The following is a 22297-nucleotide window of genomic DNA, read 5'->3' on the forward strand; positions in this document are numbered from 1 at the left end:
CATAGCTGTGTGCGGAAATGTAACCAACGATTTCGGAGTTTAAGTTTAATTTATTGGAAATTCAAAGTTGATTCAATGCGCGCTGGTAGTGAAGTTCACTTTCCGAATGGCGGGAAACTATTGGGTGGAATTTCAAACGAAAGAATTCGAAATGCTACTGTTCGTTCAATTCTAATGTTTCGGAGTCGGAAGTAGCGTGAAGTGGTTGCTATTTAGTGTATACAAAGCGTACTTTATAGTTCCTCGTCTTATCCTATTCGAGGGAAATATTTAAAAAGACTGCCTTGTATATAACTCGCAATTATCATGATTAATAATGTAAACGGGTAGTAAATAGTATTTAGGATATTATACTGAGCTTATTAAATTTCTACGCACTGAATAATATTCCATCGTCATTATTATTGCTTCGCTTCATTATCGGTGAAGCTTGAAATCGTTATTTTTAGATTGCGTCCTCCAGGTGGCTCTCCATGAGTGTAACCGGCACTGACATGCACATATTCTTGCCTTCGTAAAATGTTCTTCGGCCTGTTTGGTTCTCTTACCTTTATTCTTTCCTCCTCGTGAATTTCGGGGCAGCGACAACTGCCATGGCTGAGTTGCTTTTAGATCCGAATATCCGGGGCTGGGTGTTCCTCCCGATTGTTGTGATCACGTTCCTCGTAGGTATTATTCGGCATTATGTCTCGATACTCGTTGCCTCACAGAAGAAGGTCGAGGTGCACCAAGTGCAGGACAGGTGATTTACTTTGGACCCCGGTTTTCGGAGGAATTAAATCGGAGGAATTAAAATTTATCTCCTTCCGCAGCCAAGTGATGATACGCTCCAGGCTACTCAGGGAGAACGGCCAATATATTCCAAAGATGGCATTTATCAGCCGAAGGCATTTCTTTAATAACGAAGAAACAGGGTATTTCAAAACGCAAAGGCGAGCCCCAGTGTCGCAGAATCCTATGGCCGATCCTAACATGATGAAAGACATGTTAAAGGGGAACGTAAGTAACGTCTTGCCGACGGTGCTCATAGGTGGCTGGATCAATTGGATGTTGTCCGGCTTCGTTACAAGTAAGTCTGCCTGGAAGTAACACTCGCAACCTTCCTTGCCCTTCGCTTCGGTTTTAAGAACGCGAATGATCGCATTGCAGCTAAAGTACCATTCCCACTGACGTTGCGCTTCAAGCCGATGCTGCAACGCGGTATAGAATTAGTTACTCTCGACGCCGCATGGGTGTCGTCCGCGTCCTGGTACTTTCTTAACGTGTTCGGCTTGAGGTCCATCTACACGCTGGTTCTCGGAGAAAGCAGCGCCACCGATATGTTCAGGCTTCAGCAGGACCAAGTGTCTGGCGCCGCGATGTCTATGCCGCCGGATCCAAAAGCTGCTTTCAAATCGGAGTGGGAAGTACTGGAGATATACGAGCATACTTGGGCGCTGCAGGGTGTCGAAGCGGATCTTATAGGGTCCCCGAGGACAGACACCAGTGAAAGTATGTGAATGTCAAGAGCTGCCCGACGTTAAGATGACTCTGTAATCTCTATAAGTTGTATGTTACAGGTAGTAAATGAAAGACAAACAATACATCTATATCGACAGATATAGCATGTGCCATTTCAGAAAAAACTAATCAAGGTTTTAAGTAAATATTAAATCAATTACTAGTTTTAATTAGCACAAGAAATAATATATTATTTATAACTCTCTCTCTCCGAAGCATCGCTTCGTGTTTGGATACACATTTTAATCACATTTCGGTAGCCCGTCAACGCTGTTCGTTTAACGTGTACAAAAGTTGTCTATGCCTATAAAAATAGCAACTTACTTTCAACTACTACACTCTTAAGGTACAAAGAATGCATCCGTATTTAATATTCATCAGTCATTAAGCAGTATGTACAATAAGATGTATTATAATAAATGTTTGTTTTATATATATATATATGTATGTTACGAAAATGTAATGACAAAGTTTTGAATCCTTGAATACATTTTATGTATGATATTGAATCATTAAACCATGATTCTCAATTATTTCCTACAACCGTGGTCTATGCACGAGCATCGGCTCGTATAATGTGCAAATTTAAATGCATGTATTTACAATAATTTATACATATTGTATATATGAAACATGTTATTATATAGCATCTACGTTGACGATTTCAGGCTCTTCATTTCGGGATATAAGTCTGTTCTACGATGATTTTCACACGGCATATTCTCTCGTATTTGTTGTAAAAGATCCAAGTGAATTTCCGCTACAGCCACGTCGGTTTTGTCGCTGCACTGCGCTATCACTGTTCCCCACGGATCTATGATCTAGTAAGGTTTCATAATTCATGTAAATAATAACGATACGTAATGTTTTAAAACACCTATATCCTAGTAAGATTATTTACCATGGCGTGGCCCCAGCTCACTCGTTTCTTGTTATGCGTACCAGTTTGAGCGGCAGCGACAACGTAGCACTGAGTTTCTATCGCCCTGGCACGTAACAATACTTCCCAATGCGCGGCACCTGTTTGGTATACAAACGCTGATGGGTACGTCAAAATCTCCGCCCCCATGTTCCTCAGTGCAAGAGACAATTCCGGGAAGCGCACGTCGTAGCACTAATTTCATCGTCAAGTACTTGCAACGTTCGATAACACAATTCGATAAAATTTTACTTTTTTTTCGGACTTGTAACATTCAATAGCCGTTTTCTTATAGGTTTTCGTGCGCTGAAAACGAATCCGCGAACCGTTTGTCGCCACCAAGCTCAGTTTTTGAGAAATTCGATTTTGAAAGAAACTGAAAAATTTTCAACTTTTAACATTTTTTGTGTCGAAACGGTAATAGTTATTCGGTTGCTTGCTGCGTCGAATTATTCTATGAACTCTCCCGAATACAACGATATAAGTTATTAGTGCATTATGAACATTTAAATATAATTAAATAATGATGAAAGGGAAAAGATTTCTCAAAAACTGAGCGTGACGGCGACAAACGGTTCGCGGATTCGTTTTCAGCGCATGAAATGTTACACGTCCAGATGTCGAACTCTGCAGGGAATGATATTATTTTTGTGTTCAAAGGATACGATGCTAAGAGCTAATTTACCAACTGGCGTTGATACTGGTGGTTCGATGCTTTCCCCTGGTATAACATAATCAGATTCCATTAATCGAACGCCGGTACTTTTATTATCCATGTCGTACAAATGAGCTTTACGATAAGTACTAACAATTTCACCTTCGCTATTTATTAAAATGTGAGTATTGTGTATACATTGTTTATTATCTGGTACCTACGAAGGTAATTAAAATGAGAAAGCTGAAAAATGAGCGCTGCGATCCATAAAGCCTTCTAAACTATCTCACCGCTTCGTGCAGCCCACCTAAAGACAGCCAAATTGTATTTGCCCTAGCAATTTCTTTGTAACTCGCTACTATCGGCCCATTCAAAGGTTGTGCCATAGCTATCGTATCCTTCTTATTATCTGCCAAGTAATCGCACGCTTCAGGCAAAAATGCGATCTATCAAATATTTCAGAAACATATGCGATCAAGGTCAGTTTCGAATAATTGAAATTGTCAGTGTCTCTTATACTTACGCAGGCTGATCTAGATTTGGCTTTCGCAGCGAGTTCGCTCACAGTTTGCAGATTCTTTTCCTTATCGTTCGTCGATGTCATTTGACAAACTGCGATTAATGGGTTCGCCATCGCACTGAAGGGCCTTCTGAACTGTCCTCTGAAAGAGCGTATACGCATGGCCGTAAAAGATGACAAAGCGAGCAGTACCATTATTTTGTTTATAATTTTATTCAATGAAAATTTGTAATATATATATATCTAACATTTATGACGAAACATTTGAAAGATAATTTCTACTGAACGAATACAAAGAATAGTCCAGATGGAAGCGAGTTACATTACGTTCAATTTGAATGGTTTATTCGATGCGCGTCCTTTCTTACAATTATTACCTGCAGCACTTGGCACTAGCAAAACCGATAATAAATCGCATGCTTATCATTTATTTACTTTACAATATCATTTCGACTCTATTACTCTTGTAAATACGAAACGGTGTAAAACAGTACACGGTGTATTAACGTTTCCGTCGATTGTACTAACACGTGTTCTTTTAAGGATTGAAGTAACAATTGTTATAAATCATTAATTACATCTATATGCAAGTTAAGTACATGTGACAGTAGCCTTGAAATTTCCAATTTATTTCTATGTCGAGCGAGAATCGTATTAGGTTAGGGAAAGGGGGCGGGGCCTAGGGTGAAATTGAATTGCGCGCGCATCACGTGCCGCCTGAAGTGAGACGCTTGTGTATTATTTCAATTAGTTTCAAATTCGCGCTCATCGAGTGCGGGTCGGTTGTTTGGCAAGAGTCGTGATTACTCGTGCTTTGAATTAATATTATCTAGCTGTAGAATTTTAATGCAATTGTTCGATTAACGTGACGAGTGCTATTAGTGATTAACGCGATAAGGATACCGTCAAGGAGATTCGGTGACCAGATTTCTTTAGAAAGAGTTCTGTATTCGCGAGAAAATAATGCAACTGGTGTAAGTCTATTTTTACTATATTTCTTTGTGCTTCTGATAATCATGGTGATATCTAAGATCGAGGCTTCGAGTGTTTTTCTTGCTACATTGTGTTATATTGAAAATGCACTTTATTTGGCAAAATAGTTTCCTCTTCAGCATATTTCGTTTCCTCTCTATATATACGCGGTAATGATTAACGAAATTTTTAAAAGTCTTTTGCAAGAAAACCACTCGAACGCGGTATAGAGTTTCATTTAAAGTGTCTATTCTTTTGCATAGTATAGTACATATGTAGTAATAAAAAACTTTGAAAGTAATACCACTGTGATGATTGAAAAAAAGGGAAGTAGGGGAAATCTGAAAGAGTCGCATGTTTCGAGCCAAGCAGTAACTTAGGGTAGCTGTAAGGTCTATTTACACACGATTCCGAGAACTTTCGTTCGCGCCAGAGACGAAACATATCGTTACTGTGGTTTTATATAGTTCAGTACAATGTTTTGTCTGTGAATTAGTATATTTTTGCTGTTTCACTGACGCGTCATTGATGCTTCCGGATTCTCCAATTTTTACAGATTTTTCAATTCGAAATGATTGACGAGCAATTTATAGAATTATTTCTTCGGTATCCAGTTCTCACATTCCTATATAGTGATATTCTTATTCATATTATTATTTCCCCCGATGCTTTTTTCCTCCGCCCAAAACTAGGTTATTCATCGCCAAGCTATTCCCCGAAATCGAGCGTGTAAACGTACCTTTATTTCGCTAAACGTGCGTGCTCCGCTATCGGGGGTGTTCCTAAACCTACGCAAAATAACTCCGCCGGCATAAGACGCGCCAATGTTTTTCTTTATTCTATTTTATTAAATCGTCATAGTATATAATACACAAGTGAAACATTCATTTATTAAATTCATCCGTTAAGCAGAAATAATTGTTCTCCTTCGTAGAATTACGTTACTTGTTTCGTTAAAAAGTCGATAACAAAAGGACAGTACATGTCTCTACGGAAATTGTCACCACTTACTAGTATTATCCCTTCGAGGACACTCAATAAATACTACTTGTTCTATTCGTAAATGCATCCATATCGTTGTTATGGAATAAAAAGACGGAAAATCATACTAGGGTTCGGGGGAGGGTTCGTGAGGAGAGCAGGAGGAGGAGAGGGGGGAACTAGTATGCAGAACACAAGAATATCACGCACTCGGATCATTTGTTCGACGAGATGGGGGTGGGGGGGAATAAAAAACGAATTCTCTCGAGTATCTGAATAAGGTGTGAAGGGGGCGGGGCAATGGCGTAGGAGGGGGGAGGGAGGAGAGGAGCAGGAGGATCAGGGGTTTCCAGAAACAACGTCGTACCAATGAATACTCTCCTGGGCGTGTAAGCTGCGAATGCAGTCGCGGTTTGAATCGAGACGCACGTGTTTTCTTTTCTTTTTTTGGAACGCACACACATACACACACAGTTATTTGCCTTTAGTGGCTCGTATCGCCTTGCAAATCTCGATCCACGGGTGCCCGTAGGAACTGCAAATGTCACAGACGTTCGACGAGCTTGACGATGGTTGACTAGGTTGGTGGCCGGGTGTGCTCTGCGAGGATGACCCCCCTTTCTTCGGCTTGCACGTGGACGACGAGAGGTGTAGAAAATCCACCGACTGCGGCAGAGAGGCGGACGAGCGTGTCTTGCGCGACGACGGCAGCGTCGACGAGTTGTACGACGACGAGGAGTTCGAGGATGGCAACGTCGAGGGCGATCGCTCCAGCGATGGAGATTTCGTCGCCTGCGCTGACCGGCTCGAAGGCGACGACAGGCGGATACACCGTAGGAGGTTGAGTCAATCATTGAGCAGACCCTGGGACACGCTGATCAGCTGCTCCTTCAGAACGCGGAAGGATGGTCGCACCTCCGGGCAGTGGGCCCAGCACTTTCGCATCACCTGCAAGGAATTCACAGGTAGACGAGGGGATTTCATTGGGGAAATCCGCTCCATGGGTCGTATAGCAAACCTCGTAGACTTCCTTGAAGCAGGCCTTCGGTCTCTCTAATATGATCCCACGTTGAACTCTCTCTACGACCTCGGTGTTCTTTAGACGTCCGTAAGGCATCTTTCCACAGGTGAACACTTCCCACATGAGCACTCCGTACGCCCAAACGTCTGACTTGGAGCTGAAGCGGGTGTAGTTCAGTACCTCCGGTGGTGCCCATTTGATGGGGAATTTAGTGCCTCCGCTACTGGTGTACTGATCATCGAGCACATACCTGCGAATGGTTTAGCTCTGTAAATTTAAGGGGTTCTAGTAATAGGACTTGGAAATGGTAGGAGTGTTCACCTCGCTAATCCAAAGTCTGCGACTTTCACTACGTTTTCTGAGCCCACTAGACAGTTGCGCGCAGCGAGATCTCTGTGAATGTAGTTGTGCCTTTCCAAGTAAGCCATTCCTTTGCAGACCTGTGATCAGAATTATGGGGCTAGTTGTATGTGAACCTTTTAAATTTGTGTTTGTGTTGGAATATCGACCCTTACCTGTATGCACATATCCAATAGAAGGCCAACGTTCGCTCCTAATGTTGCTTCGTGACGATGGAGGTAGTTGAGAAGAGATCCATGTCGCATGTACTCAGTGACAATGTATATCGGCCTATCTTTACTGCATACGCCATACAACTGGACCAAATTCTGGTGTTGGAGTTTCCTAGACGAGACACAATTCAATATTTAGCATCCGATAGCTTGGTTACAAACATTCAAGCTTCCCTGTTGACTTACGTCATCACTTTAGCTTCCTCTATAAAATCATCTTCGGACATAGTGCCTTCCTTCATCATTTTAACAGCGACATCTATAGAACCACGCCACTTTCCCCTTCGCACGACTCCAAACTGTCCAGAACCAAGTTCCTCCAGCAAATGTAGCTCCGCTGGATCAATCTCCCATTTGTCTACGTACGAAGCAGACATTAAACGTTTACGTAACTTATTTTGATTCTGAAAATTTGCCTCGAATGGGATTACGTACCATGACTAAGGCCAGCGGTTGCTGGTACAGGGCGATCGCAAGGGCTAGTCTTCAATCTGCTGGCCAATCCTCCGCTGTTGTGCCTGTGGTAGTTTACCAAGTCTGGTATAGAGTCGCAGCAGTGCTTCTCAGAGAAGTAAAACTCTCCCCTTGTGTTCTGCTTAATGTGATAGTGTTTCACGTGAGGATGTGGGCTGTAACGATACACACGTCTCCTCAGCATTCCTCTTTGGTGAAGATGTTAATGCACAAATGATAACGCTTACACTTTAGTGTAGAGGGAAAGCGTGTAGAGCCCTTTGGTAGAAGAATTACGAACAACGAAGCATCCTTCTTTGTCCTCCTGCTTGAGCAATGATTCTGCGCGTTGCCTAGACATATCACCCACGTACCATCTGCAATTCAGACCATTTATCACGTTGCAATTAGTATTTACAAATACCATATACCATTCCTCAACTAAACCAAGCTCTTACTCATATTTCTGAAGACCCAGGAGCTCCTTCTCCTTCACATAGTTACTAGGGATGTAACCGATGGATCTGAAATCAGCAAAAGGTTCCACTGTAGAGATACCCTACCAGGCAGTTTACTAATTATTAATTGGTTTGCGCTACGGAAACTGTATGAAAGTTCCACAAGCTATCCTGAATGAATGTCAGGTAGAGGTACTTAAGTTTTAACGAGATCCAATTAGTGATTAACAGCGAATATAGGAACTAGGGCTGTTAACGAGTTTCGGTGTTTCTCGGATCATTCGATGGGTCGCTGTTACGGTTTGATATTTTCACGTGGGATTAGCATTGCAAATATCACGCACGTTTGCGTCGATTAAGAGCACAGTAAATATCGGATCCTGTCCCAGGTCCCCTCGTGTTTCCTTGACACAAGCCGCGCTTCCTTACGCCGGTGTTTGCGAATCAAGGCTGTATCTCGAGGATCCTCGACCACTTGGCGCACGACAAACACAGCTCCCGCGTATAATCCGCTTTTGGGCATACTAAGTAGTCGTTATGGAATATGAAGTGATGGCTGGCGAGAGAGAGAGAGAGAGAGAAGGGGGAAACTAAGCCTTTAAAAGCACTCAATCTCCAAATATGTACTATGCTCACTGGGAACAGAAGGCAATTTGGATGCATCGCAGTGACAAAATTCAGTCCATGTTCACCTTCAACCGCAGAAGCATAAAACTGTTAGCGCAGTGCCAGGGTGGGGTTGTTTAATTTAAATCAGAAACCAGCTGGTACGTGGGATTCCACTTCGCTGAATATGCAACTACACTTGTGTCGATGCCAGACAAACTTATGAAACTGTTCGCTGCGAAAGCAGTGTAAGGAATTGTTGACGAAGGGCAGAGGCTCTACTACGTAGCATAGCTTATCGAGCGGAGATTCAATTAGGGAGATAGAGGAATAAGGAAGGTGGATCTTAAATGAAGAAATAAGGAGTAGCCATTGGCTGGTTTGGTCTTATCCTATCAGCTGATGGTCGAATAACATTCATTACAATTAGAACCCTTTCCAGACACATTTATCGTGTTCCTCTCTTGTTCGTATCCTGTGCTTTAGCTTTCTTATGGTAACGGTACTATTACATACCCATGCTCGTCTTTGACTTTCCACCAGTGCTCCTGAGAATCATCCAGCACCTCGTACTCTGCACCCTGAAACAACAGAAACTCATTTGCCTCTGGCGAGTACTGCGTTCCTAGAACTGCATCTCTCCCTACACTCTTCCCATGCAAGAAGGTACAGCGAGCTTTGTATCATAGTTCTCCAAGAAAGTGGCACATTGAATCCTCAGTTCTACAGCGTGATCACTACAAAGTGGTCAATAGGATTATCTTCCTTATTGGTGGTTCCAAAAAATACTTGACACGGAGGGGAATAGCTTGCGTTGGGAATCGATTATCGTGAATGGAAAGGTCAAGGACGTTTCAAGGTCAATCCAATTCTTTTCCAAAAACTGCTATATCTTTTATAAGAGTGTCTATCGCTTCCAAGGCGAATTTATCAATTTAACATTCAAGGTCACTCAAGGTCATTCAAGGTCACGAAGCCGCAAGGAATGTCGATAGCGTAGGAGTTCAAGGTCGAGAGTTGAAGCATCTGTCGTGGAACATAACGATGCAAGGCGCATTTTGGGAATCACTCGCATCAGTTGCTAGGCAATTCAATTTCGACCGTTTGAACAACAATCCCGTCGAAATTCCACATCGATTCCCGGTTTCTCCCCGTGATCCCTGCGTCATGGCTCGACCCAGTTCCTCCTATCGCGGAAAGCCCTCCGCGGTACATTGATTCGATGCCACAGGGACTTAGATCAAATTGAACGAAAACTCGAGAACGTTCCCGTCGGATCTCTTGAGCGTTCTGTCTTTCACGGCTGAGAACCATGCACGTATCGATTTATCGTCGAGGGGTAGGTGGCCCCTAGACCCTTCAGCCCTTTGTACACCAACGTATTCGCTCGTCGAATGGGATAGAGATCTTTCTCTCGAAGATGGAAATTCGGGATGGGAGGTTACCATAGGCAGGTCTCGATCTAACTCTTCCGCCATTCTGGGCAAAAATGATTTTCGTTACCCTTTATAATTAGTTTAAAATATAATTTTTCACAGCGAGTGAAATGTCTTGTAGGTATTTTCTGAATAACAAAAGCCTTGTGTTTTATAAAAAAAATGTAATATTCATAAATTACCAATTAACCAATTATGCCGCTCCGGGGCAGTTGCCCTTTTTGCGCCCCCTAGGTCGGGCCCTCAGCCCGATGTCGATACCGATGTCGGAACTAATAATTCAGAAACTTCTACTTCTATAAGCTCTAATGATGCCCCGTGTGTAACTGCAATTTAAAGTTTAATGCGAAGCGTACTCGGAGTGGAAAGGGTCAAGGCGCACACGTACGCTCCCGAGTGCCGTAAAACTTGGCAAGTGGTCCGTTTATAGTGGCATAAAGCAGCGCGCGACGGGCAGCGGCGCTGGTCCGAGTGTCTAATGAGGATCTGCGAGCGGTTACTCCGCATATTAGAGGATAACCGGTATCCACAGGATTCCGTGGATGCCCGCGCCGAACTCGGCGATAATTCGATCCAAACGGGACATTATCGAGACCGTTATCCGACCGCAGGAATCAGTGGCGCGAGAGGCCCATCCTCCGTCCAGGGATTAGAACTTTAATCGCGTTCGAGACCTAATACGTCCTGCTTGTTTGGCAACTCCCGTCCTCGCCGCGCGCTAAGAATTAAGGCCAGCCCCGCGAGCCTTAATCGCATCGGGCTTTCCCGAACTCAAGTTGGACGTGATTAGATGTAGTTGAACGTCGCCTGGAAGTGGTGATTTGCGACTGAAAGTAGTTTGGGTGAAAGCATATTATAGAGGGAGTTTAAAGCAGCTTTTTAGGGATTGCTATTCGATGCGATTCGCCGTAGTTTGATAAAGTTCGAGTGGGTTGAATTTCGTGCGACGTGATGCAAATTCTACTGGGCGTGGTTCTGCGTTCTGTAAGATTTACAAGGGGAGGCCGGCGACATCTGGGACACGGATTTTGATGAATCTCATATATGTTGTAGTGTAGGTGTAGCAGACCAATAACTGCGTCACATGTTGGGTCCACTACCCAAGAGTTTCTGAAATATTAATAAAAAAAGATGTTTATGCGTTGACGAACAGAAGCGATAGCGAAGTTTATTGCAACGATGAATAGCGGCGCGTGTAAAGGGCAGGTCTCGCACCGGAACTTTCACCGGTTCGATTCTCACTGGGATCACTTTTTTTCCTATAAATGTATTTTGTGTTTGGAACGTGCTCGCTATAGCGGGTCTTTTATAAGCAAGCTTATAAGCCGTGTAGGCGACGTATTTTCTTTTAAATTAAATGTAATGTCCACTAGAAACTAATTGTACAATTAAAAAATGTACCTGTGGCCGTACATCTTTTATTAGATGTGGATGGTGTCGTGAATTTTATTGTTTCATTTGTTTTTACGATAAATGTCATATTTTAGAATGTAAAATAGTACTTTATCTGTTGAGGAATAAAACAATACAAAATACATTTATAAAAAAAAATGATCCCAGTGAGAATCGAACCGGTGAAAGTTCCGATGCGAGGCCTGCCCTTTACACGCGCCGCTATTCATCGTTGCAATAAACTTCGCTATCGCTTTTGTTCGTCAACGCATAAACACCTTTTTTTATTAATATTTCGGAAACTCTGGAAACCCAGATGTCGCGGCTTCCCTTGTTAGTTCGAGAGACTCTCTTCCTTCAAATATGGCTCGATTCGGTTTGTGATTTGGGCCGCTTTGGGGTTCCTTATTCAAGCACGACTCTACTGGAATTCGGTGTGATGATGTTTGTGTAGTTCTGTAATGATTTCGTACGGCATGCTTGAGTATATTTATTTTATATTTAAGTGTAACAGAACCAAGGGCAGGTTTGGATATTTGGATTATTGTAGGAATAGGTTTTATAATTCCTATATGTTCGGGAGCACGTAAAAAATCGACCTCGCGGGTGGTGGGACTCGAACCCACTTTATCTTCGGGGTCCTCTGCGCTACTGGTCAGCCGCCTTACCAATGTCGCCAAAGTCCACCCTCCGAGGTCTCTTGTTCCGGGCTCCCTTTTACGGGGGTTTCTGATCCCCCAATATCATAAAACATTTCAATTTAAAAGAGTCGAGACAGTTTTAAAATTAATTCAATACGACAACTCACGTTATTGCTAATTCGCTGTATAAAAAAAAGCGAAGTGTTTTTAAAGTTGTCTCGAGCTTCGGAATACGAATCGATGAAATTCTCTTCCAAGGGAACGAAGAAAATCAGTTCATTTGCTCTGAGAGCCTGAAGAAGTATCGAGGGCCAATTCGCAACGGGACATCGACAACACCCGTTTTAACGCAGTCTGAATTTCCATGCCAATGGAATTTTAGGTACCCCGCAATGCGATTAAAACCGCGCTGTACAAATAACTGTCCGGCTAGTTCGAAAGCAATTCTTTCGCGGCGGCACAATCGCGCGTGAAAAACGCTGCACGCGTTTCCCAGAGTCGATGAACTCCGCCCCGTGCAAATTAACAGCTCGATTATTCCTCCATCGATGGTTTTCTTCAAAGGAACTCGAATTGAAACTCGCTTACCTTCTCGAGAGATAGATCGCCCCCCACTGTCGCTAGAAAAGGGTACAGAGCCACCACGACCTTCGTTCTCATCATTATTTTATCCTAGAAGATTGATTATTAATTTAAACTCCGTCGGAAGACACCGATTCTATTAATGGCATTGCGAGCGAATCGAGGGTATTACCTTTATCTTAGAAGACGGGGTCCCAGGCGTGCCCCCTGGCATTATCGGAGTTGAGGGGGTTCCTGAAAAATAAACAAAAACACCAATTCAGTGATCGCATAAATTAATTATACATAGCGCATATCTCGCTTTCATACGCGTTGAAGAAATAAAAGGACACTTTCCTAAACGCGTGACTTTTTAATTGCGCAACAATTGAAAAAAGTGCCATTGTTCTAAATTTTCTCTGCAAAGAAAGTCTCGCTTCTTTCATTAATGATAATATTGATAATCATTGAACGTAGCACGGAGAAACGGCTTTGCAAGAGAAACTTCATAACTTGCATCGTAACGAGCTCGTGTTGCTCACAATGAATGCTAACGAAGCCCCGCCAATTTTTCACAAAATATAACTCGCGGAACGGAACGAGTTTTTAAGAGAGAGTAACTGGGGTGCTCGTATAGCCTGCGAGCACGGAAAAGGAATCGTTGATCTCTCCTCCCCTAAATCTTCATATCGTCGCTGGAAAAGCTCTCTCGCGATGATCGGGACCGAGCGAGGCACGAGTAACGAGGCATTAATTTCTCGCTCGTTTCCACGATAAATTTCGAGTGGGCAGGGGCCGCGATTTTGATTTTTAATTAACAGAGAATCCATCGATGCCGGTCTCAGTTAGTTATAAATCGGAGCCGAGCAGGAATTAAAGCGGATTTCGTTGCCAGACCGCTACCAATTAACCGTCTCCGTGGCCAGCCAGTAATTAAACAAGGATTAAGAGTTATCGTTTCGTTTGCTTCCCTGTTGCAAGTACAGGCTGCAGTCTTTAGAAAGAATTAATTCGTGGCCCGCCGGTCGTAAGTCCTTTGGCCAAACGTTTCGCGATGTTGTGTCTTCTTAATTAGAATTGAAGATTGCAAATCGTCGTTATGTAGATGTAATATCGTCGACGCGCGGTCGTTAGGTAGTCGAGGTATAGTTGAGCTGTAGCTGTTACCGAGATGAGCTACCTGCTACAATCATTTGGGTATCTATAGTTGTAGTCTAGTAGAATTATAGTTTCGGCATAGTTGTCACCCAGAAACGACGGAATTCAGGTATAGTTGGGGCACCGTCCGGATATAGTTGTAACATAGTCGAGGTATAGTCGAAATACAATCTTAATACATAAAGCAGAAAGCTTTTATATGTTTGTGTGTTTGTCTGTCGCCTAAAAACTTTTGAACGATAAACTGCAGGATCACGAAACGAGCCTCAGCTCATTACGTCTTACTAATCCAGACAAATGCGACTATTTTCACAAATAAATAAAAATTTTTTTTTTATAAAATCAGACTAAATTTTGTGCGAAGCTGAGTAGCAAAGCTAGCTGCAATATAGTTGTGCCTCCATAATTATTATTATCATTGGTTCAGCCGTTGTATAGTGCATAAATATACTAGTACAGTAATACAGTTAGTAGCGCACTCAGGATTTAATCTTGGGGGGATCCGAGTTGAACGGACAAAGATATTTTTAATGCAAATTCAATAGAATTCATTGCATAATTATCAAACCTATTTAAAGAATAAAATCCAAGTTTCTTTTATTTTTGCAAAGCTCTTCAAGCGTGGTTACATTAATCTTCTTTTTCCTTTTTCTTTGGGGGTGCCAGGTGCCCATGGCTCCCTCTCTGGGTGCGCCACTGAATACAGTAACATACAGGCACCTACATGCTGCGTACATTCGCACCTAGCGAAACACGATTTTTACCTTGACGTCAGCAATAAGTATCATGTCTTGCAAATGTCACGCGAGCACCGTCGCAAAACACAGCGCAGAAGAATCCCCCTCAGCCGGGCAACTTCTTCCGTATCATTTTCATATCTGTCTCCGAAAATACGCCGCGACAACGGGAATACTAAAAGCAACGCGAATTCTCCGCTCCGGGCGCAGAAAAAGCTGCCGTCCGAAGTCACAAGAAACGTTTATTCCGCCCCTGGATCGGACGGTCGAGTAGACGTCTGGCGAATTAAACGAACGCGCCTGTTCTCTCGGCGGAATTCAATCTCGCCGGAGCCCGTCCCCCCGGTTCGCTTCTAACGCATCCCAATCGAATATCACGAAACAAGCCTGCGTCTGAACTTCCTAAGAAACATTCGAACGCGAGTAACGTACTCCCCGATTCTCCACCAAAAACCGTCCAGCAACGCGAACTTTAATCCACTGCACGGGAACGAGAAGCCACAGAGCCCCGGCCTGCACGGCAACTCTACCGGTATTTCATTCCACAACGGTGTCCCGTAACATGTCTGCTAATACGCGAAAATAATACCCCCCTTTTCCTACGTCCGAGGCAGCGTCCGATTCTTTGCGCCCGCGATTACCGCGCCGCCTAACGAGCGAAGCCCGTCGTTCGCTCGTTAGCCGGCTGATCCGTTTACAGACTGTACACATTTTATGTATATTTTCGCGGTGCTGCAACCCAGTCGGACTTCTCCAGAATCCCCTTCCGTCGCGGCCTCGCCCGTCGAACCCACCGCTCCGCTCATTTCTTATTCCCTCGTCGACCTTACGTCGCACTCGGTCGATCGCGATCCCACTGGTCAAAGTAATTCGTCGTCACATCTGCCACTCTGCCGGCACTCTACCACGGATTCTATCGGCCCGCTAGTGAAAGTGCCGGTTCGAACGCGTGTCTGCACCGTGGCCGGCTTTCACTCGCGATTGGCACTCGATCGAATTACACGCTGCGACTCCAGGCGAAGGGGGCCGAGGGAAGAACGAGGCGACGCACAGATTCGGATTGCCGTTTGGGAGAGTGCGGCTTCGGGCGGCAGGACGCGCACCGGAGTGCAGGTGCGTGCACCGTGTGCGCTCGGCTGTCGGAATATCAAGCGGCGAGCGAAGGACGATACCGCGGCTAGTCTCCACCCTGTCTAGACAAAATCAATGCGACCTCAACCTCCTGCATCCCCTCCAGCACCCCTTAGACCGTTCAACGTCCCCACGTGCGTGCCTGCTGTGTCCCTCTCTCGTTTTCTCGCCGAGGCCCCCCCTCTCCGTCGCTCTTCCGAACTTCCTCTTCGCGTCGAGTTTCATTACCGGAAGCAGTTCGTTCCTCCCTGTATGCGCGCGCGCGCGCGCGAGATCACAGGGATGGGGATAAGCAAGTCGCGTCTCCTCGAAACCTTCTTACAGAAGCTTAGTGTCTGTTTTAGCGTTCTTTTTTTTAGCTTTTGTGTTGGTTCAGGCGGGCGTCGAGCGTGTAGGTGGTATAGGAGCTGGGAGAGGTATAGTGCGGTTGTTGGTATTTGGTGGAGCGGTGGAATAAATATGTTAGAGTGTTGGCAATAATGAACTGACAAGGGATGATCCCCAAACCGCAAATTTAATCGATTTTAAAACCTTGGGGTATGCAGAACTGTGAGAATTGTAAATTACCAAATGATAGTTCTAATTAAAAGAAATAACTTTTGCTGGAAAATTTGTTTTATAATACAAAATTGGGAAGATAGCCGGATTTTCCGGGGCCAATTTTACACCCTTAGAGTGAATTTGGGCAGCAAAAAAAAGGGCGATACTTGTATTTATCTCCAAAATTTCATAATTTTTTTAATTGTCGGATTGGGGATTTTCTCTTTGAGAAATATTAGGAGATAATGATTGTATTGATGTATCAATCGGTACCGTCACTCGATGGCTTAATTCATGATCTTGACAAATTTCCCAGCTACAGATTTGTCTCTAAGTTTTATTTTTATTTTGGTAGCAGGATAGAGCATAACGCATAGTACGTTTCTTTTTTAATATTTAATTTTTTTTTCTACCTCGCAGCGTTACAAAGTTATATTAAAACACAAAAATGTGATAACTCTGAGGGCTGATTTCACCTCGTCAGAGTGAATTTCCACAAAAAAAAGAAAATTACTCGTTATATACTCAAATGTGTTCTACATTCACACGAAGTTTCATTAAAATCAGAATTTTCCTTTTTTTGTGAAAATTCACTCTGACGAGGTGAAAAATATATATATAGGTTACTTGATAGTACCTTTTTTATGCAAATATTGATTTTCTTACAATTAGTACTACGGTGTGTGCAAGACGTAGAAAAATATGAAACTTAGTACAGTAAACTGAGGAAATTTTGGCAGTACGGGTAATATTAGCAGTTAATTAGCATGTATTAAAAAAGGAAAAGGACAACAATTTTATGCATTTTGACACTTTTAGTATATTCACAGAAGATGCAATGTTATGATAGGATACTCAAAGCAAATGTAAAAATGTTAATTTGTATATTATATACCAAGATATATTCACTATTCAAACAAACGTAATACTCTGTAAACTGCACGAATATCACAAAATATAGTACTATCTGAACCACGCCGATTAGCGCCTCCCCCCCCACTAATCTCCCGTCATACCACACCGTGACTAATGGTTCCCTATCAGATGAATACGGACGTCGATATTCGCGATATTCCATTCGTTTCCTCGCTTTGTTCCCGAATTCACAACGTTATATCGGTCGCCCTTTTTTTTGCTTTCGGAATATAAACGTTCTCCTCCCAAAAAAAGAGAAATCTGAAAGGTCGACGACGCGGAGCATTGGTCTGAAAAATTGATGAACCGCGAGTTCGACAGTCACCTTTTCCCTTGCGCCGTTCGTACAGCAAACAAAAGAATTAAACACGCACGATAGAATCGTAGAGGTAAATGCTCGCTCACCCGGCAAAATGTTCGCTAGAATCGCAAAGTTCAAACCTCCCTCTATCGATACAAACGAGTGGCGAACAGGTGACCTGCTTCTGCGGTCCCGTGCCGAAACGGAACACGTAAAAACAGTATACTCGGATACAGATAATAAAAAATGAAACGGCTGATTCTACGCAACAAAATAAGGCGAAAGTGAAGACTAATAAAATCGCGGTGGAGGCTTAGTTTCTTAGTTATTAAGCTTTAAAAGTTCGGTTGAGGAACGCCTGAAGCACGGCAACTCAGCGGTCAAGTTACACGGTTTGCGTAGGTCAGTGAGGCCGCGCAGAGTCGCCGCGCGCGCCGCACAGTGGCACATAATGACATTTTTTTTTCAAATCAGTCTACTGACCGTAATTTTTCAGTAAACTTGACAATTTTTTTTTTAAATTCTTCGCAATTAAATTCTCTATCGAGCTGTCCTGTCCGATTATCGAATTTCGTTGCTGGTTTTTTTATATTTAGCGAAATATACTGATCTGAAAATTAAATGTCATTATTTTACCACTGTGTGTCGTCGAAAACCTAACTGGTGGTCAAAGCTAGCATAATAAACCGAAAGAAAATAGAAAATGTTATTCGTTTACTGAATTATAATATTTTGGAAATTCATGAGTATATTCTGAGGAAATTTGGGTTCACAAATTTTTTTTTGGGGAATAGAAAATGATGATCATCTAGCAAATAAAACGTTCGCAACGTTGCACGCAGGTTGTCCTTCACGAAATTCGATCCAAAGGCGATGCTACCCACGCCAATTGCTTTCTTTTAATTACCCACCCTCGATGCGCATAGTTTCGCCCGGTGCTTCGCATTCGTTTCTACCGTTTGTCCGTGACCCGTTAATTCATTACAAGGCCGACGATTCATCGTATCGTGGAGATTTCAGGCCTCTTGTTGAAAAGAGAGGCTCGCAGCGGGGCGAGGCGCTCCCTCGGCGCAAATTGTGAAAGAAAAATCCCCGTTTCGCCCGAAACGAGTTTCCCTCGGATTTTCGTCCGCCCCGGAAACTGGGACACGGCTCTTCCGCTAATTCCCCGCCACGTTATTCCTTGGTTTATTAATTCGCCGACGAAGCGGGCCAAGTTTCTTAAACGATAACCAGAAGATGTTCTACTCGAGATGATTATAATTAATTCAAAATTCTCGTTCAACGGGCGCGAGTGGAACGTGGGAGGTGGGTCACGCGTTCGCCGAATTTTCACGAAGGCCCGACGAAATTGAAGAAAATTATAATAAAAACTTTCATGTCACTTTCGAGTGAAAGGTGACACCAAATAATTTCTACTGGAAACGTACCTCCCTGCCTTCAAGCTTACACGGTACGCGCCACGGTGGATATTCAGTGATAATGAGAAAAGTAAATTGCAATATTTTTCATGAACTCAGCTGTTTTTGGTTTCATTCTGATTTCGATAATAATTTTTGAGAGATATCATTTTTCAATTTTCTTTTAATTTCCAATAAACATCGTGAGCCACCAGTAGCTCACGTGGCACGGAACGCGTTAAAGGAGTTATTCAGAAGGTATGTTTCGGCTACCCCACCCCTTGTACCGAGATTACGGTTAACCACGGAGATCCCCTTCATCGATTCGTGTTTACCCCAAAACCATATGGCGCATCCATCTGCGCTCAGCCATCGAAACCACCCCCCCCCCGCCCCGCCCACAATTGTGCAACCACAGAACCAGAAACATCTCAATCTCCCCAAAGTTCGTGGAAGCGATGAAGCATCAGGGAAGACGGAAAGTTGGAGGGTTCGAAAACCGAGATACGACCAGAGTTGTGCTGGGGATGGAAGCTCCTCCTTTGTGCAGCGATGATCGATACCCAATCACCGGATCCATCAGGATATCTGGACGTAGTGGTCACAGGTGGGGAAGATGCTTCTTATCATCGAGACTCGGAATATTACTGGACTGTCTTCAGTCGTCGTGCTTTAAAGCTTTGGAAGCTCGATTCATTTTCTTAGAATCTTCCTGTTCCACGTGGAAGCCGTTGCTTGATTCTAGATGACTTTGTATACCTTGAAGGGTCGATAGACTTGGAGGTTCTCTAACACTGAAGATCCTAGTTCTTTCCTCCACCTTTTGTTTCCTTCCGAGCGAGTGCAATAGGTGGAACAAGCAGTAGCGTGGTCCAGACTGCGCATGCGCAGGCGAACAGGCCGCGCCCACTTCACTTGGCTCCGCCCACTTCTCTTAGCCCCTCCCACTAACCTCTCTGTATTTCGATGTACCTGAGGAATTCTTTTCGTTCTTCTCTTAAACTATTTACATATTACTATACACAGCGGAGTCTCGGTAATTCGAGTAGCCGTTTATTTTGGATTGCCGAGGCTTGACTGTGATAGATGGCGCTGCATAAGAAGATCGTAAACACGAGATCGTTACCCCCGGTCCTTTCGTTAAGTAGCGAGATTTATGGAACAGAGGGAGATCATCGATCATTCTTTTTTCCCCTGAGACGAAGAGAACCTTGAAGAGGGCCCCTCCATTGATCTCGGCGCTGGTCCATTATACTTTTTTCCATGACGGAACGTCGGCATGTGTATACCGCTCGGTAAAGGGCGGCTCACTTTTCGGATATCTGGGGCGCACAAATCAACGTATAATGATCCAGGCGGGTCGGACTTTAGCGCCAAAGCCGGAGGATTTTCCTTAAGGGAGTCGTTATTCTGGTCGCGTCTGTCCTCCCTTTCCGCGGGTTTATCGTACATTTTTAACGGCCGTTGAATACACACCGACATAGAGGGGCGGTGTTCGAAATTCACGAGGTGACGCCTTTGCCTCATCATTTGAGAGAATCGCGGTGGGCGGGGAAGCAGACGCGTTAAATGTGTACGAAGTGTAAAAACAAACGTGTAAAAAATCCTCGGGAATTCATTATTAATAATGGGCCTTATTGCGCAAAGTGCAGAGTGAAATTATAACATTTGATAAGAAACAATTGAGCGGAAAGTGTAGCAGAATTCTGTATGTTATTACGCGTGGGTCAAGAAAGACCCACTCGTCGTCGACGAAGGTTTAAAAGCGAAGAAGGTTCGGGTGTTCGAGGATTTCGAGGTATCAGCGTTCGGTTAGCGACGAGGACAGGCGCGCGCCTGTAATTGTGCCGGGCGAAATCCGTGAAATTCGCGAGAGAAAGGAAAGTTTAAATCAGAACGCCGACTTCCTCCCCCGGAAGACTTCCATCTCGTCTCGTTCCCGTATAATTGCTGTTAAACGCCAGCGGGACAGTTACGTGCTCGTCGCGGGGAATTGGATTTCATTGATGGTTGATTGCGCTTCTCCAAAGCAGTTAAACATTGCGGACGCTTTAGTCCGAAATTGCGACCGAGACACGAGTGGTATAATATCGTGGCTCTATACCGTACATAAAAACGGAGACGTTTGAAATCACAATTACTGCATCCCGTCGTTACCATCTCCAACAAGAAAGTAACGAAGAAAAGTTACCTAGCTTCAGGGGCCACAATACACAATGCAGAGTTCCAGGAAGCTTGAACGAATTTAGCCTCGTCGAACACGAGGCATAAATTATACAATTCCCACCTCGTAATTCGTCGCTTTATACACAACGCGCAATTAATAAAAGCACTTGAATCAATGAAAGCAGAGTACGCGCCAATTAACGCGGAAACTGATCTCAAAATTCCGCTGATGAGAATTCATTCTCGCCCGGAAAATGTAGTCCGCTCGCACGGACCAGCAAATAAAGGCGGATTCACAAACGCCAGTTCCGTGACGGTTCAGTGCTATATCAGTGTCAGTGGGGTTTTTGTTACTCTGGTATAATACGTAGAAGGGATATAGGCGAGGTCGTAAATCTGCGGGAGTCCCAAAATTAACAGCTACAGTGACTCGCATTAATATTCGGACACTTTTTAAAATCGCATAACTTTTTTAGAATCGGTCCAAACAACTTGAGTTTTTCTGAGAAGCTAGAAGGATTAGTTTGCTAACTGACGCGTTTCGTCGTTTTGAAAAAAAATGTATTTGGTTGGAACAGCGAAAAGAATAGTAAAGGTCGATTTTTAAACTTTTTTTTGTGAAAAGAATTTCGCTATTCCAACCAAATACATTTTTTTTTTCAAAACTACGAAACGCGTCAGTTAGCAAACAAATCCTTCTAGCTTCTCAAAAAAACTCAAGTTGTTTGGACCAATTCTAAAAAAGTTATGCGATTTTAAAAAGTGTCCGAATATTAATGCGAGTCACTGTACGAGGTTTGGCATTCTTTTGGAGGTTAAGGTTTCCAGACGACCTCTTCTTCCCAAAACTTCGAAACTCACGCAGCTGTCGCAGTCTCGTTATATCCCTTTTACGTACTGTACTCTCATATCACACATCCGTCTCAGTTACTGCCGCTGAAACAAACAGGCTATTTATCGCCACTGACGCCACACAACCGACACATGTGAATCCGCCGTAAGGATTCGTGGAGCTGGATCGAAAATCGCCACGGGCGTTTCCGGGGCCCGAGCGACATTACCACCTTGGTGGGTACACAAAAACCGATTAATTACCGATCGTACGTGGCCGAGTGCCTAGCCGTTGCGCGTGTAGTGATATATTGTGTGCAGGTTGGTCGCAGGCATGCATTGTGCGCGAACAGTCGCGCATACAACGCCGAGGCCGTGCTGGGCGCATTGGCCGCGTCCCCGTAAAGACGTCGACGCAGAGTAAATACCAG

The 22297-nt window shown here is 43.8% G+C and overlaps 3 protein-coding genes across 8 annotated transcripts in view; 1 reads left to right on the top strand and 2 right to left on the bottom strand.

The window, feature by feature from the left end:
- Positions 1-472: 472 nt before the first annotated feature.
- Positions 473-1937, top strand: Emc3 (ER membrane protein complex subunit 3). The gene is made up of 4 exons (XM_076830213.1): positions 473-742; positions 813-1069; positions 1150-1491; positions 1560-1937. The coding sequence occupies exons 1-4, from the start codon at positions 594-596 to the stop codon at positions 1568-1570; spliced, it is 759 nt and encodes a 252-aa protein (XP_076686328.1). The 5' UTR covers positions 473-593; the 3' UTR covers positions 1571-1937.
- Positions 1934-4222, bottom strand: Nitfhit (ntrilase and fragile histidine triad fusion protein NitFhit). Its single transcript, XM_076830211.1, has 6 exons — positions 3972-4222; positions 3598-3736; positions 3365-3520; positions 3085-3291; positions 2402-2614; positions 1934-2321 (listed from the first exon to the last, which is right to left on the bottom strand). Exons 1-6 carry the CDS (start codon positions 4019-4021, stop codon positions 2151-2153), a joined length of 936 nt encoding a protein of 311 aa, XP_076686326.1. The 5' UTR covers positions 4022-4222; the 3' UTR covers positions 1934-2150.
- Positions 4223-5979: 1757 nt separating this feature from the next.
- The window catches only part of Btk29a (tyrosine-protein kinase Btk29A), a 197235-nt gene continuing 180917 nt past the window's right edge, over positions 5980-22297 (bottom strand). For 5 of the 6 annotated variants that reach the window (XM_076830190.1, XM_076830189.1, XM_076830188.1 and 2 more), the window contains 11 exons: positions 12881-12942; positions 12715-12798; positions 9174-9238; positions 8052-8117; positions 7842-7970; positions 7576-7769; positions 7327-7498; positions 7084-7252; positions 6890-7008; positions 6566-6818; positions 5980-6495 (listed from right to left, as the gene is read on the bottom strand). In XM_076830190.1, the coding sequence (XP_076686305.1) occupies positions 6394-6495; positions 6566-6818; positions 6890-7008; positions 7084-7252; positions 7327-7498; positions 7576-7769; positions 7842-7970; positions 8052-8117; positions 9174-9238; positions 12715-12798; positions 12881-12942 (1415 nt within the window). In that variant the 3' untranslated portion in view covers positions 5980-6393. Of the gene's footprint in view, positions 6496-6565; positions 6819-6889; positions 7009-7083; positions 7253-7326; positions 7499-7575; positions 7770-7841; positions 7971-8051; positions 8118-9173; positions 9239-12714; positions 12799-12880; positions 12943-14609; positions 14916-22297 lie in introns of those variants that run through there. The other variant, XM_076830193.1, reaches the window with a different exon arrangement.

This window comes from Andrena cerasifolii, chromosome 2, assembly GCF_050908995.1.
Source record: "Andrena cerasifolii isolate SP2316 chromosome 2, iyAndCera1_principal, whole genome shotgun sequence".
Taxonomy (NCBI): Eukaryota; Metazoa; Arthropoda; class Insecta; order Hymenoptera; family Andrenidae; genus Andrena; species Andrena cerasifolii.

What these genes read in the sequence shown, in the direction of transcription:
- Emc3 (XM_076830213.1), top strand. Translation starts at nt 594, where the DNA reads ATGGCTGAGTTGCTTTTAGATCCGAATATCCGGGGCTGGGTGTTCCTC. An exon ending in GTGCACCAAGTGCAGGACAG is followed by an intron (nt 743 to 812) that starts GTGATTTACTTT and finishes CTCCTTCCGCAG; the next exon opens with CCAAGTGATGATACGCTCCA. An exon ending in GTTGTCCGGCTTCGTTACAA is followed by an intron (nt 1,070 to 1,149) that starts GTAAGTCTGCCT and finishes ATCGCATTGCAG; the next exon opens with CTAAAGTACCATTCCCACTG.
- Nitfhit (XM_076830211.1), bottom strand. Translation starts at nt 4,021, where the DNA reads ATGATAAGCATGCGATTTATTATCGGTTTTGCTAGTGCCAAGTGCTGC. An exon ending in GCTAGTGCCAAGTGCTGCAG is followed by an intron (nt 3,737 to 3,971) that starts GTAATAATTGTA and finishes ACGCTCTTTCAG; the next exon opens with AGGACAGTTCAGAAGGCCCT. An exon ending in TGAGCTGGGGCCACGCCATG is followed by an intron (nt 2,322 to 2,401) that starts GTAAATAATCTT and finishes AAACCTTACTAG; the next exon opens with ATCATAGATCCGTGGGGAAC.